This window comes from Electrona antarctica, assembly GCF_951216825.1.
Source record: "Electrona antarctica genome assembly, chromosome: 13".
Lineage (NCBI taxonomy): Eukaryota > Metazoa > Chordata > Actinopteri > Myctophiformes > Myctophidae > Electrona > Electrona antarctica.
In genome coordinates, this window is record NC_136794.1 from 32,668,570 (window position 1) to 32,683,171 (window position 14,602).

At 42.9% G+C, this 14,602-nt stretch overlaps 1 protein-coding gene across 1 annotated transcript in view; it reads right to left on the reverse strand.

The window, feature by feature from the left end:
- vwc2l (von Willebrand factor C domain containing 2 like) overlaps positions 1-14,370 on the reverse strand; it is a gene marked incomplete at both ends in the record, with an annotated part of 35,992 nt that extends 21,622 nt beyond the window's left edge. The window contains one exon of the mRNA XM_079518407.1: positions 13,978-14,370. Within this exon, the coding sequence (XP_079374533.1) occupies positions 13,978-14,370 (393 nt within the window). The remainder of the gene's footprint in view (positions 1-13,977) is intronic.
- Between the last annotated feature and the right edge of the window lie 232 nt (positions 14,371-14,602).

The following is a 14,602-nucleotide window of genomic DNA, read 5'->3' on the forward strand; positions in this document are numbered from 1 at the left end:
TCCCTGTCCAAAACACTTAACCCATAACAGATGCCCCTGTGTGCTCATCAGAGCCATCTGAGCCGTCATCTGCTTGGGGGAAGCTGTAAAAGTAGTTTTGCCCTGCAAAACTGGGCTTCACTGTCATGTGTTGCTGATGTACTGCATGAGGCAAACCAGGCTTAGAATTATACAAATGGAAGTCCAACAATGTACCACATGTCCAACGCTATACGTGGAGTGAATGGCCCTTGAAAACACTGACACAATGTCGGCTCTCAGCATTATGTAAGTGTCACTTAATGGCTGACCTTTCTGTTGTGTTATGTGATGAGAATCACTGTAATGATGGCGAACAAGGGCGATGTTGTATTGCAGTGGGTCTCAAAGTGGGGCCCGGGGGACACCCAGGGGTCCAATGGGTCCCCAGCTAAAATGAGTTGATACAGCATCAAAGTCAGTTTAAGCAAGCCTATTATATAATTTGGCTATTCGGAAATAGCCTATATCTGAAAGCTTGCGTTGTATGCTTGTACTGTAGAGATCTTATATATATATATATATATATATATATATATATATATACAAAATCTTGAGAGATGGGGTATTTGCGGTCAAATACATTCAATTTGGGGGTCCTTGAGGTGAAACGGTTTGAGAACCACTGCTCTATTTATTATATGTGAGGTCCTTTCTTGTCAATGCAGATCCTCTCCTGCTGTCGAATGCAAATACAGAGCTGCACACAACTCCCCAGGATCACATCCAAATAAATGCCACGAGGCCTGCACCAAAGGTTAACCTGTCGGCATCTTTTAATTGGGTCTCTATTCTCAGACACTGTGGGGAGTGTTTGATTTCCTTGAACACTGCAGGGTGCCAGGCCGTTCATTTCCTGACTGAAGTACTCCAGGCTGTCGCTGGATGCTGTGTATTCCCCAGCCTTTTAGTTGTCAAGGTCCACCAAATTAGGGCCAGACCGATACATCGGTAGAAAATATGTTCTGGCGATTCAGGTCTGGAGTCTCTCCCGACGACGGTGTTAGCTACGTTCGGAAATCCGAACGTAGCCAAGTAGTAAGCTGATTGGCCATCAGCCCCGTCACTCAACAGCGTCAGACAACAAACATGGCTGCCCCCACTGCGGTAACTCACACAGCCTGTGTGTTGCTTTCAAACCTTTTCAAAAACATTCTAAAATAGCAGATGTGCAAGCTCTCAACGTGTCACAATGTGACATGTGAACATTGTAGGTTGGTCATTTTCTAAACGTTTTAATAGGGCCTACTGTAAGTGGTTTTATTAAATGACGTATCAAAAACACACTTGTGTTTATTTGTATGTTTGTACATTGCTTGCTTGTAAGTTAAACACAATCCATCCCAGCCCTCTAGGGGAAGAAGGGGCGCCAGTGCCAGAAGAACGTGCGTGAAAAACCAAAGAAGAAGAAGGGCTCCCTGACTAACCATGTGGTGTAGTTTTCATGTTTTCTAAGATCCTAAACACCCCAGATTGTCTCATTTTGAGCAGAACATTTTTAAAATATTATTTTTAATTACTGGATTAAATTAAATTAAAGAAAGATGAGTTCCCTCGTTCTGGCAAAGGCGGGTTGTGGAGAGAAGAACGAGGTCCCGTGTTAAATCTTCTCAAATATATTGATTGCATTTGCTGATGAAATTAAATCCCTAAAGGACGAGGTCGCGTGCATCCACCTGGGTGACGGCAGACTGCTGGATGAGCGCTGGCGCTTTGCCATGGGGGGTCAGATCAACATATGGAATTAATTCTGTATTGGTAATATATGGAGCGTGTCTTGAGTGTACAGGGTTTGATGAGGTCAGAAGAAAAAAAGGGCAGTGTACAACACTTCTTTGTTGTTTTTCTTCTTTCTAATTATTTGTTCGGCCCAAAAGATTGTGTTTATTGTCATGATTTGTCACCATCCGAGTTGGCTTTGTCCGAGGCTTACAGGTCTTTAAATCATGACGGACGCTTAATTGTCGTCATGAAAGGAGCAGAACTGCAACGCTCTATAAGAATACTCTTCTAATTTGGAGTGTTGCGGGTTGTCTGCTTTTGCAGTCTTTTTTTCCTTTCATGATCAAAACATTATCAATTTAAATAACACATTCTGGGAGTTCACAGAAAATATTTTCTGTAAGGAGCAGCCCAGAAAATATTTTCTGGGACCCCTAGGAATCTCCTTTGGGGACCTCGGACCCTAAGTTGAGATACCACTGCTGTATTTGACAAAGACTTGCTGTCCTGAGAGTAATCCGCATGGCCTTGCTAGAGCAGTTCTGTGCCCCTTCCCAGTTGGGTAATATCAGTTTTTTTTTTCACTGATTAACATTGGGTGGCCATTCATAGCCACGATTTCCCCTCTCTTTAGGGCTGTCTTTTTTCAATGCTGGAAAAATCAATAACAGCAAATGAATCGTTTTTTGAGTGCCGTGAAATGTCCTTCCCTTACCGGCCACGCAATTCAAGGTTAGTGTGGCTGTGAGGGTGAGATGCACTATTGATGGACTCAAAACTGAGATGCTCACATGCTTGCAGGGGGAGTGTGTACATTGAGTTGGGGCTGATGTTGGCAAACACACTGGTCACATAAGATTAGCTACATGGGCAAAAGGGCTGATTTTACACATCCCCTGATTAACATCACACTACGTCACTTAACCACTTTCAAAACAGCTGTCCCTATTTTGGGCATGTCATAAGTTAAAATATTCAAATGCTTGCAAAAATAGCAGATATAATATTCAAGGATTATCAATGTGACATAGATAAGTAGATCAAGTTTGTGCTTGAAGTCCCCACGCTCATGCCTGATGTTAAAGCCCCCGAGAGCTAATAAGCTGTGTAAACAATAGCAAGCCACATTTAGCTCCAGGTGTTTGAGAAAGAGAAATGCTCTGACTCATCCTACTGCTTGTCATGTTAAAAAAAACATATGCTCGTGAAAATGTACCTGGGAAAAATAAAAGGCCCCTCACACAAATGCTACTTCTGATGCCTACACAGACAATCCAGATTTCTAATTTATCTCTCAGCGTAAACATGTACCTGTATGCTTTCAGGGCACTCGTCACAGGATCAAAACGATTCCTCAAATAACATTTGATGAATGAGAACCTTTTTTTATTCCCCTGACATATGACTCATAAATTAGCCTAAAACAAATATTACAGTGAGTCAATAAGTAGTGTTTGCAGTTGTGTGTAATTGCACTCATCCGGTGCAGGTACACTTTGCACAGTCCAATGTGACTCTAAAGCCAGACGAATTAAGTAATACTCTGAATGTACGTAGTTGAATTTAGAATGATTGAACGTTTAAGTGGCTGTATACAGTATGTACTTTACTTTACCAAAACACAGGATATGATAAAAACATATCCTGTGTAAATCCAACATTTCTATGGCAATATTCAAGCTTAATCTGAAGACATTCGTATACACTCTCAGAGTTAACCCATTTTGGGTGGGAACCCTTTTTGGTGTTAGCATTATGTTATGCTTTAGCTATTGAAAAATAGCAGATCTACAAGCTCATAGCGCGCCACCGAGTGGCGCTTCGAGCTTGTAGGTCTGCTATTTTTGAAAACTGTCAGGATGTAGAAGACATTTTTAGAATCTTATCTCAGGTCAAAATGGGTTAAATTAACCACATGGATCCTAACGTCCCTATTCAGAGCAGGCAAATTAACATTCTGACGTGAGCATGTAGACTGGCTATTTTCTGCACAGAGAGTGGGTGTAGAGTGAATCAAGGAGGGGACCTATAGACCCCTGGAGGGACCACAATCAACTAATTATATAGGGTTAAAGTGGTTAAGCCGGCTTTTGCTGTGCATATAATACTCTTGCTGGCCCTTGTTGCTGCCACCGCCTCGTCATAGACCACCATTAATTTGAAGTTCAACATGTAAGCTTAATTTAAGGCCTCATTTACTCTTTGAGTATAGCTCTCGTTCCAACCTCAATCCAATTATTTAAACCACTACATTTACATCCACTTTCAAAAGCCGATTTGTATTACTCAAAAGTATTAGGATTTAATAGTAGTAATAGGATTCCTAAACAGGATTATTAATGCTGTTTTGATTTATTTCGGACTCTCGATGAGTGCATCATGCTAAATCTTAACTTGTAAACACTTAAACATGTGAACACTCGCATTCCTATTTTGGGCATGTTGCTATACCGTAGGTGAAGATTTTCACACATTTCCCCAAGTCCCCAAGTGAAAATAGCAGATCTCCTGTTTTGCGGTGGCACTATAGGGCTTGAAGATGAGAAAAGCTCCTTTCTGTTGTTTTTCAAAGGGGGCTTGAGCCCCTGCCATTTACCCATATGTAAAAAACTGCCCTCTCAAGACCAAGAATGCAGTTTTTACTATGGTGAAAGGAATGCAAATCAACAAATCTTGTAAAGCTTGTGGATCCTCTATTTTCGCATTTCTTTTTTTTTTTTTGCCAAAAAAGAAATTAAAATCTGCCCCTGTCTCTCTAACACTCGTCCCTGACACTTCCCGAGGGCGATTCTAAAAAAAAGTCTTCTAAATCCTAAAAGTTTTCTGAAAAACCTATGTTTCTGTGTCAGTGGTGATCAACCTTTTGGAAATTCTTTATTGGGAATAGCCCCTTGAGATGAATCATCTCGTTTTCAAGGGGATCCAGAGATTACGAAATACACACTTTTCTAAGCAATTAGACAAACATGTAATGAAATGAAATGAAATGAAATGAAATGAAATCTATATTTACCCAGGGTATCTGGGCTAAGCTCAAGAACTTGTTTCCAGCCAGGCCCTGCTCATAGAACACATTTCATCGTAGTGGTTGATGCCTTGTTCAAGGGCATTTCAGCGGTGGTAATTTTAACGTGTCGGACGGCTGGTTCGAACTGGGAACCTTCCGGTATCTAGACCGCGCCGCTATCCGTTCGGCCACCGCTGCCACAAGACAGACATGTAACAGACAGTTGGCGAACAAGACAAAAGAAAACAAAAAAAGGCATGTCAAGGACCCCCAGAATTATCTGTATTTGGCTGCGGACCCCCATCTGAAAATATGTTGTTCCAGGGACCCCCAGAAGTAAAGATTTGAGTTAAAAACATTCACTCTAAAAGAATATATTCAAAGATTTGCGACATGTTTTCACGATTTTTCAAAAATAGCAGATCTACAAGCTCGTAGCACGTAGCTCGGTGCCGCGCTATGATCTTGTAGATCTGCTATTTTTCAATAGCTAAAATATATGTAAAAAGAACCACGGCTCATCTGCTGAAAAATATTAAGTGAGGTGCTGGAGTCACAAACGGAAAATGAGAAAAATAAAGGGAAGCTCCGCACACTCAAATCTGCGCACAATCAAATCTGCGCACAATCAAAGTATTTATTTTGCAAGCTTTCGGTCTACTGACCTTCTTCATGCATCAATAGCTAAAGTAATGGGTTAAGGTGATGTTGATCATCCACAGCCCACACACAGTTGGATGAAGCTGTTTGAACCTCGTTGGCAGCACAACAACAACAACATGAGGTGGTAGATCGGCAATTTTCCACTAAGATATGGTGTATAGAGGGAAAACGTAGGAGGGGAGCTACGCCACATGGGGTACTCCGGTCAATGAAGTATATAGAGTTTAAGTGGGTTAAACAGCCTGTATTTGACATTGCTCATAGCAGTGGTGTAAAGTTACAAGTAGGCCTACTGTACATTTACTCAAGTATTGTACAATATGTTGAGGTATTTTTTACTTGAGTGTTACTTGAGTGTTTTCAATTGATACTTTTACTTCTACTAATCATGACCTCAGGAAAATATCTTAATAATTTGGGCCGCTTTTTGGTAATTAGCCTGGGAATCTAAGAAAAAGCGACACATGACACTAAATTGGGTTTTATGATTAACATTGACTGTTTTCAATATGTTTGAGTTACATTTACATTAAAAAAAAGAATATTTCAGGCCCTACAGCTTTTGAAACATAAGCTGTCACATATTTTTTTGATTTTACATTTTCATGTAAATTGAGCCACCTGATCAGCTAAGATGGGTTTTTTTTTATTTTTATAGATGTGCACTTGTTTTTCATTGCTGTATCATTCCTTATCATTGACAAGTTAAATCTCTCTGCCATCTCACTCAACTTGTAAACTCCACAAGGTGCTGCCACACTATCTAAAGAGCCGCTGACGTTCTCGGCTGTCCGCAGCTTCTTTTTCCGGGTTTTTAGACAGCTGGTGGATCCACCTCCGCGGACGACTTGCGCGATGGCCAGATTCCCGGAAACTCTCTCCTCCGCGGCAGTCGTCCGCGGAGGTGGAGCTTAATTTCCATCCACCAGCTGTCTAAAAACCCGGAAAAAGAAGCTGTGGACAGCTTCTTCTGTTCGTGGCTGTCGGCCGTTTTGCGCTTAGGTGTGGAAACACTGACATGCAGTCTGGTTTTGAGGCATTGCTCCTCCCTCCAATGCAACCATAGGCCAATCAAATCAATTGTTTGAAGTCAAGTACAGTTGTGGCAAGACATTTGTGCAGTCATTGGCTGTACAAAATTAAAGACACAGTAGCTAGGAGGCTGAAATCTTAGCTGGCTCATTTTACCTGATGGCCCACTTTACATAACCCCTACTACAATTATATGAAAACTTTAGTTACTAGTTACTTTGTAGATTTTGATTAATATTACAAAACACACTAACCACTTCAGTTCAGTCCTATATTTCAGACATTTGAAAATATCAGATTTGCAAGCTCACAATGCATCATGATGTGACACATTGTGAGCTTGTAGATCGGCTGTCTTCAAAGCATTTTTATACATTTGGAAACTTGTAAAATGGGACTCATTCTGCATAGTGAGTACTTTTACTTTCAGTAGGCTACTTAAGTATATTTAAATGCAAATACTTGTATTTGTATTGTATTTGTAAATTTTGAATACCGGACTTTTACTTGTATTGGTACTTTTACCTGTATTGGTTTTTTTCAAACAAGTTTCATGTTTTAGTTTGTTATTAGAGAAAATAAAAGACGAGTGTTTACGTATTTTTTATTTGCTGCTTTCTTTCGTTTTAGGGATTGTAGCTATTTTTGACAGGGGGCGGGGGCATTCGAACATGGGGCTAAATATGTATGTTTTTACAAAATGTTATAGCAATTTATTTTTGAGTGGTGCAACCACTCCCTTACGGAGCTATGTGTGTGGGTGGCTGGCTGGCTGGGTGGGTGGCTGGGTGGCTGGCTGGGTGTGTCTGAGCACGAAAACAGCATGGTTGTTTTTCACCACCTGTGCGCAACCTAACACACACACAAACACACACGCACATATTAACTATATATATGGTGATTTTGGGTGTGCCAGTACAGTACAGTGACAGTACAGTACAGTAGAGGGTACAGTAGAGGGACCCCCACACGGTAACTCTGTCATTTCTCAACCGTTTCGGGACGGGGGGCGGCTCGCCGGAATCGGGCCAGCACCCTGGGTGCGTTCCTGTGGGTCTGGAACCCCCCCCCCCCGGACCCCCACACGGAGTTGCACCACTCACTTCACATGGGTGTGATTTTTATTATTTACTATAGTCATACTAGACCCCAGGAAATTACATCTGGCCACAAAAGATTGCCGGATCTATTGAATGTGACAAACTGACATATTGAGCCTAAAACACACATAAGGCTTCCCCCCAGTAGGCTACCTTCACATTCAGTAGATCCTGCGATCTTTTGTGGCCAGATGTAATTTCTTGGGGTCTAGTACATTCTAATTGGTAATTAGATATACTGTATGTATGGCTTGCTCTGCTGTTTGGTTACTCAGTTTGATATTTAAAAAATGGTATGCTCTTGATAGTCCGGAGGCTTAGTGAAAGGATAGTGCAATTGCGGATAAAAGCGTAATTTTTTGCATGATGGTTCGTTAGGGTCAGTTATTGAATTTTAGCCTAGGAGCCCTTGTCAAATATCTATTTTAAATATCAAATTGCAAGACATTATTATCAATGCAATATGTGAAATATGTGAAAATCCGCCTAGTATTCTTCAGACTATATACATCATAAAATGATCAGATTATTTCCAAATGTGATAAAGTTGACTTATTTTGACATTATTAAAGTCACAGAACATGAAATATCATCAATAACACCTTTATTGCAATGAAGAATACATACAAATGAACTATAACTCGACCGGCCATCGGACGGTCTCGCGCCACACCATCCAGGTGGCCAGTTGTCCGGGTGGCCACTTGTGCAGGGTGCCCACTTGTTCAGTCAGACTACATTTTGGGTGCGGTACTGAACCATACTGTAGCGTACTGTACTGTGCCATACTGTACCGTACTGTACAATACTGTACTGTACCAGACTGCACTGTACTGTACTGTACTGTACTGTACTGTACTGTACTGTACTGTACTGTACTGTACTGTACTGTACTGTACTGTACTGTACTGTACTGTACTGTACTGCAATGTACCATACTGTATGTTACTGTACCATACTGTACTGTACTGCAATGTACCATACTGTATGTTACTGTACCATACTGTACGTTACCGTACCGTACCATACTGTACTGTACCGTACCGTACCATACTGTACTGTACCATACCGTGCTGCTGTGTGTGCGTGTGCATGTGCGTGTGTGTGTGTGTGTGTGAAGTGAAAAGGGGAGGGGTCGGTGAATGTGGAAATTGTGATATAATTTGCGTCACAGCAAAATGTTGCACAATAACAGTATGGCACACAAAAGCAATATTTGTACAATACATATGACAGGTGAGCGGAGGCAATGTAGTGCAGATGGATTCCTGTGGCATGTAGAATTTGTTTGTGCTTCTTCTGTAGTATATGTCCTTAGACCTTCAGCTCCATTGCAGCAAGCCAGTCCAGTGTGTCATTGTCTAGGTCAATTAAGCCTTGATCACTATTTGGTGGCCGGTATGTGGGGCAGCTGGTCAGCACGTGTTCCACAGTCTGTAATGGATCCCCACATTCTCAGTGGGCACTGTCTGTGAGACCCCACTTCTGCATGGATGCACCAAAGCGTCCCACACCCGACCTCAGGCGGTTGAGGGTTGTCCACTCCCTGCGGGGGAGGCGCTGGCCAGGAACATCTGTGAGATCCTCGATGTAGCAGTGAAGCCTGGAAGGATCTGCTGCCTTCCACTGGTCCTTCCATCTTGCCTTCACCCAGGAAGCCTTGGAGGTGTCGGCTGGTGTTGTGCCGAGCAGTTCCTGGGCCTGTGTGGCAAAGGGCCGCCGGGACTTGAGATGCGTACGCTGTGGTGTCTCCGTGACGACCTTGTGGAGGAGGTGAGATTTGCTCAACTGTGCCTTCCGAGTGAGGGCCAGTGTGGCTGCTTCTCGCCTGACCTCTGCTGGGGCGATTCCAGGCTGAGGCACAGTATTCAGCGGCAGGGAAAACTAGGGCCTCGGTGGAGATGCGCAGTGTCTTTGTGGTGACTCCCCACGTGGTGCCAGCTAGATGCTGTATCAGAGCGGCACGGGCTTTCCCTTAACACTGTCCAGGTGTTGTTTAAAGGACAGTGTTCTGTCAAGCTTCACTCCATGTATGTCGGTGAGGACTGGGACTGTAGCCGGGCACCGTCGACCATGATGTTGATTTGGCGAGTTGCTTCCCTTTTGTAGAGGTGGAACATTGTTGCTACAGTCTTCTCAACACTGAGCTTGAGGCGGCAGTCCTTCAGGTATGAAGAAAGGGTGTTCATGTCCTCCGAGAGGCCTTCCCCTATACTGCTTCCCAGGATGGCTTGCTGAGCAGAATAGCCAAGTTTCGTAGGAGAAGCCGGACGGATAAATATATTGGTTTGCTCCCCCTTTCCATTATAGTACAAGGATATGCATCATAGTGTGAAACAGGTTATAGAGCTGTGCTTTCTGCCTAGCTGTCACAATTGCATTTGCAAAGTGGGGAACAGTCCAAATTTGTATTACTGCATTTTCAGGTACTACACTACAGTCACCTTTACAGGTGCATCTGATCAGCTCTCTGCAAGCTCTGGAAACCTCTGGAATGCTCAGCCAAACTGGCACCCATGACCCTTCTTCCTTAACCCACCCATAGTTCTGTGGAGAAGGAATCACTTGGTGGCTTCGTGTGCTGGTGGCCCAGATGCCCGCTTGGTAGACTGCAATAGCCTAGGCCCTAGGGGAACCCAAATCTCGAGCCCTGCCTATGTTTCACGCATATTCCGGTTGTGACACAACATATGCCTTAATAGCCGGGGAGCCAGTCACCCAAAATTTGAGAGGACCTGTGATGTCATAACATACTTTTTATTTGTGTTTTTTTTCTATTAATTTGGTCAGAGCAGACCTCTCATTCTGTGTTCCTTAATGACCAAGTTAATAGAAAAAACACAAATAAAAAGTATGTCATGACATCACAGGTTCATCTCTATTCCCGCTCCCCGGCTATTATTGGAAAGGGTAAGAAGTCAGCTTGGCGGACCTGGCAAGCCTATGATGCTGCCTGCGACAGAAACATTCGTCAATCTGGCAAAGCATCCCTTCCAGCAACTAGATGTTGACTGCCAGCACTTCCGGGAGCTTGAAAGACTGACAGTAATTTTGTACGACAAATCCAGTCCTTTGAGCTCCATCAACGAAAAAAGAAAATAACTCTTCTGTGAACAAAATCGAACGATAGAGAAATTACCTCCCACCCAGGGTGCACTCACATGTGAAACGGGCAGTCTACCAAGCAGGCATCTGGGCCACCAGCACACAAAGCCATCAAATAATTCCTTCTCCACAAAACTATGGGCCAAGGAAGAAGGGTCATGGGTGCTAGTTTACTGACCATTCCAAAGGTTTCCAGAGCTTGCAGAGAGCTGATCAGATGCACCTGTAAAGGTGATGTATACCTGCCAATGCAGCAATGCAAATTTGGACTGTTCCCCAACTTTGCAAATGCAATTGTGACAGCTAGGCAGAATGCGCACAGCTCTATAACATGTTTCGCACTATGATGCATATTCATTTGTATTCTTCATTGCAATAAAGGTGTTATTGATGATATTTCATGTTCTGTGACTTGTATATGTCAAAATAAGTCAACTTTATCACATTTGGAAGTAATCTGATCATTTTATGATGTATATAGTCTGAAAAATACTAGGCGGATTTTCACATATTTCACATATTTCATTGATATTGATAGTCTTGCAATTTGATATTTAAAATAGATATTTGACAAGGGCTCCTAGGCTAAAATCCTTTAGCATGACATAAAGAAGCCTCATAAAAAATTTGGCGCTTTTATCCGCAAGTGCACTATTCTCCTAAAAATGTGCACTAAGCCTCTGGACTATGAGAAACTATAGGTTTGATGTATATACTTTTGTGTACCTGTTTCTTTTCTTGGCACTCTATTTACTTTACCATTTCAACCTGTTGTTGGTTGACTAACTAAGGATTCTCAACCCTTTTCATTTCAAGGACTCAGAGTTTGATACCATGGACCCCCCATTTCATTTTATTTTAATCTTTGGACCCAAAAATACACAGTAAAATCTTCAGTGTTCACGTATCAGGTCACGTTTTAGGAGGGCAGTACGAGTCACCAGACCCAAGGATGTGTGTTTTTGATATCACTGGTTCTCAAAGTTTTTCATGTCAAGGACCCCAAAAACTATGTAATTGGCCGCTGACCCCCATCTGAAAATATGTTGTTCCAGGGACCCCCCCAGAAGCAAATATTTGAGTTAAATACGTTCGCTGTTTGCGCCATGCACAGTTTCATGATTTAAAAAAAATAGCAGATCTACAAGCTCGTAGCGAGCGGCACTCGCTGCTATTTTTAATGGGTTTGTATAGGTGACCGTGTGTCTGATAGAAATTAATATCAAATATCTCAATACTGAATCGAGCAACATAAAAACTGTCTGGGGTGCTCAGAAAAGCAGTTAAAATAACCCCATGCAGACAAGAAAGTGAAAAGACCTAAGGGTCCATTTGGTTTCTAACCATCAATCATTTAGTTGTGGGGACCCCTGTGGTTCTCCCTCAAAGACTCCTGAGTTTGCTGGACCTCATGTTGAGGACCAGTGGACTATACTTTAGGTTCAAGCTGCTTTCTCCCATCTTGCACTTTGTAAGCACAGGATAAGAGCATCTGCTAAACACCTAAATTGTAAGTTGTATGTCTGCAAGGGAAGCGATTTCCATCAAGAACAGCACAAGGTTTACATGCATGCATGTTCCAGAAAGATAAACTATCTTGGAGCACAGCTGCACATGCACGGTCGCATGCACGCACGCACACACACACACACACGCATGCACGAACGCACGCACACACACAAGCACACATCTAACAGCTTCTTGGTTTGATGTCAGCAGATCCTCCACAGAGCAAAGGTTTCCCAACATCAGCACTGCATTTTGGAACTTTAGAAATGCTGCATGTTGGCATGACTGGAGCAGCGAGGAGCAAGTGATGTCATTCAGAGAGGCAGCCATCATTATGCATACCTCCCACACAAACACATGTCTTGACTCTTCACATACCACAAACTTGAGTGTTAAATTAACACTCGCATTTGCACATGTCTTAACCTTTTCCAAGGGGTTGTTGAGGGGCGTGCGGGGGTGGGGTCCCCAGCTGAATGTGTTAATATAGCAACAAAAACAGTCTAACCGTGCTTTATAAGTTAACCCACAGCGGCCATTTGAAAATAGCAGACCTATTGTACAAGCTCACAAAATTGCAATGAAGGCCTATATCTGCATTTTCTTTTCTTTTTTCTTTAATTTTTTAAGATCCTGATTTTCTTATTTAGCATCTCTGGCACAAAATCTTTCCAGATGGTTCCACAGAAAAATACATATTAAGTTGGTGGTCCTTGGCCTGGGCCATGGCTCAGTGGTCCAGGCACCTTGGCTGGTAATCCAGTCTGGCAGTGTGCCGCGGGTTCGACTCCCGATCTCGGCCTTTACTGCATGTCTTCCCCCCATCTCTCTCCCCATTTCCTGTCAGCCTACTGTCTGTCCCTCCATAAAATATATAAAATAAAGGCGAAAGCCACAAAAAAAAACATTAAAAAAAAAAAGAAGTTGGTGGTCCCTGACTGTTTCAGAGTAGGCTATATGCTACCCAACCATCTACACCAGTGTTTTTCAATCCATTTCATATCAAGGCCCATTATTTATTCTGCATTTGAGCCACAGACCACCAAATGATGTAATTTAGCCTCTCAGACCCAAAACGTTTTGTCTACAATTCCATGCTGTATTGATGTTGGTACCAGGAGAGATAACAGGCATTCATACAGGCATACATTCTCTAATTGTGTAGACTTAAATTAAGTACTAATGCAGATGTTTAACAACTCTTGAGAGTGTAACATGAAACCAAATGGACCATTTGGTTTCATGTTACACTCTCAAGAGTTAAAGATATATAAGGCTTACCAACTCTCCATCATTTAGCATGGGGGGACCACTGGTTGAAAAGCACTGATCTACACAACAACAGAGACGTTGTGCAGTGCTCTTGGGTCAATGGCAATCGTGATGTTGACCATATTGCATAATACCCTAATGTGAGCATGCAGGAGAAGGCTATTTGTATAGTTACATTTACTTTCTGGAAATGAAATGAAATGAAATGATTACTATATTTACCCAGGGTAAGCTCAAGAACTTGTTTCCATCCAGGCCCTGCTCATAGAACACATTTCATCGTAGTGGTTCAATGCCTTGTTCAAGGGCACTTCAGCGGTGGTAATTTTAACGTGTCGGACCGCTGATTCGAACTGGTTCAGCCATAATAGCATATGGCTGCTTTGCGACCTCCAGACATTAAACTAAATAATAGGATAATAATGCTTTTCCAAAGATTCCTATAGGCATAGCCTACATGTTGAATGAACTTATGGACACAATGGAACCAAACGCATCAATGAAGCAAATTATTTGAATTGGCTCTAAACGAAGTTTAAGGCTCCTTACCTTAAATTCTTCCAAGACTTTGTATTTTTTCCCTCGGTATTCGCAAAAGTTTTTAACTTCCTTGCACTCGGGGCAACATCCATTGTGCTCCACCTTTGTGCACTTGGGGTGGATCCTGGGACACTCCGGCTGATCGCACACGGGCCCGTCCTCCGTGCACACGCACGGACAGTTCGAGTGTCCCGGGAAGAACCGCTCCCCGAGTTTGTACACGAAGCCACTGTCGTCCACACAGCCTTTCCCCCGGTAGTCGTCGAAGACGATGTTGTCATTGTTTGTCCGCTCCGCCTCGTCCGGCGCCACGGGGTAATCCTCTGACGGACTGACGGAGGCTGGAGAGACGGCGTTCAGGGCGAGGAGAACAACACAGGTCGTTGGAAAGAAAGGGCCCATCCTTCGCCACGGCGGTATTCCCAACATTGCATTCAACAAGAGGGTCTGGATGTCATTCTAGGCCCCTGTTGTGTCCACTCGCCTTTCCTGCGCTTCAATGGGGACAACGAAATAACAGACACAAATTAAACGCATTTTTGACTATTAAGTCTACGTCATACTCAGTCATAATATAGAACAAGTGTGTGTGTGTGTGTGTGTGTGTGTGTGTGTGTGTGTGTGTGTGTGTGTG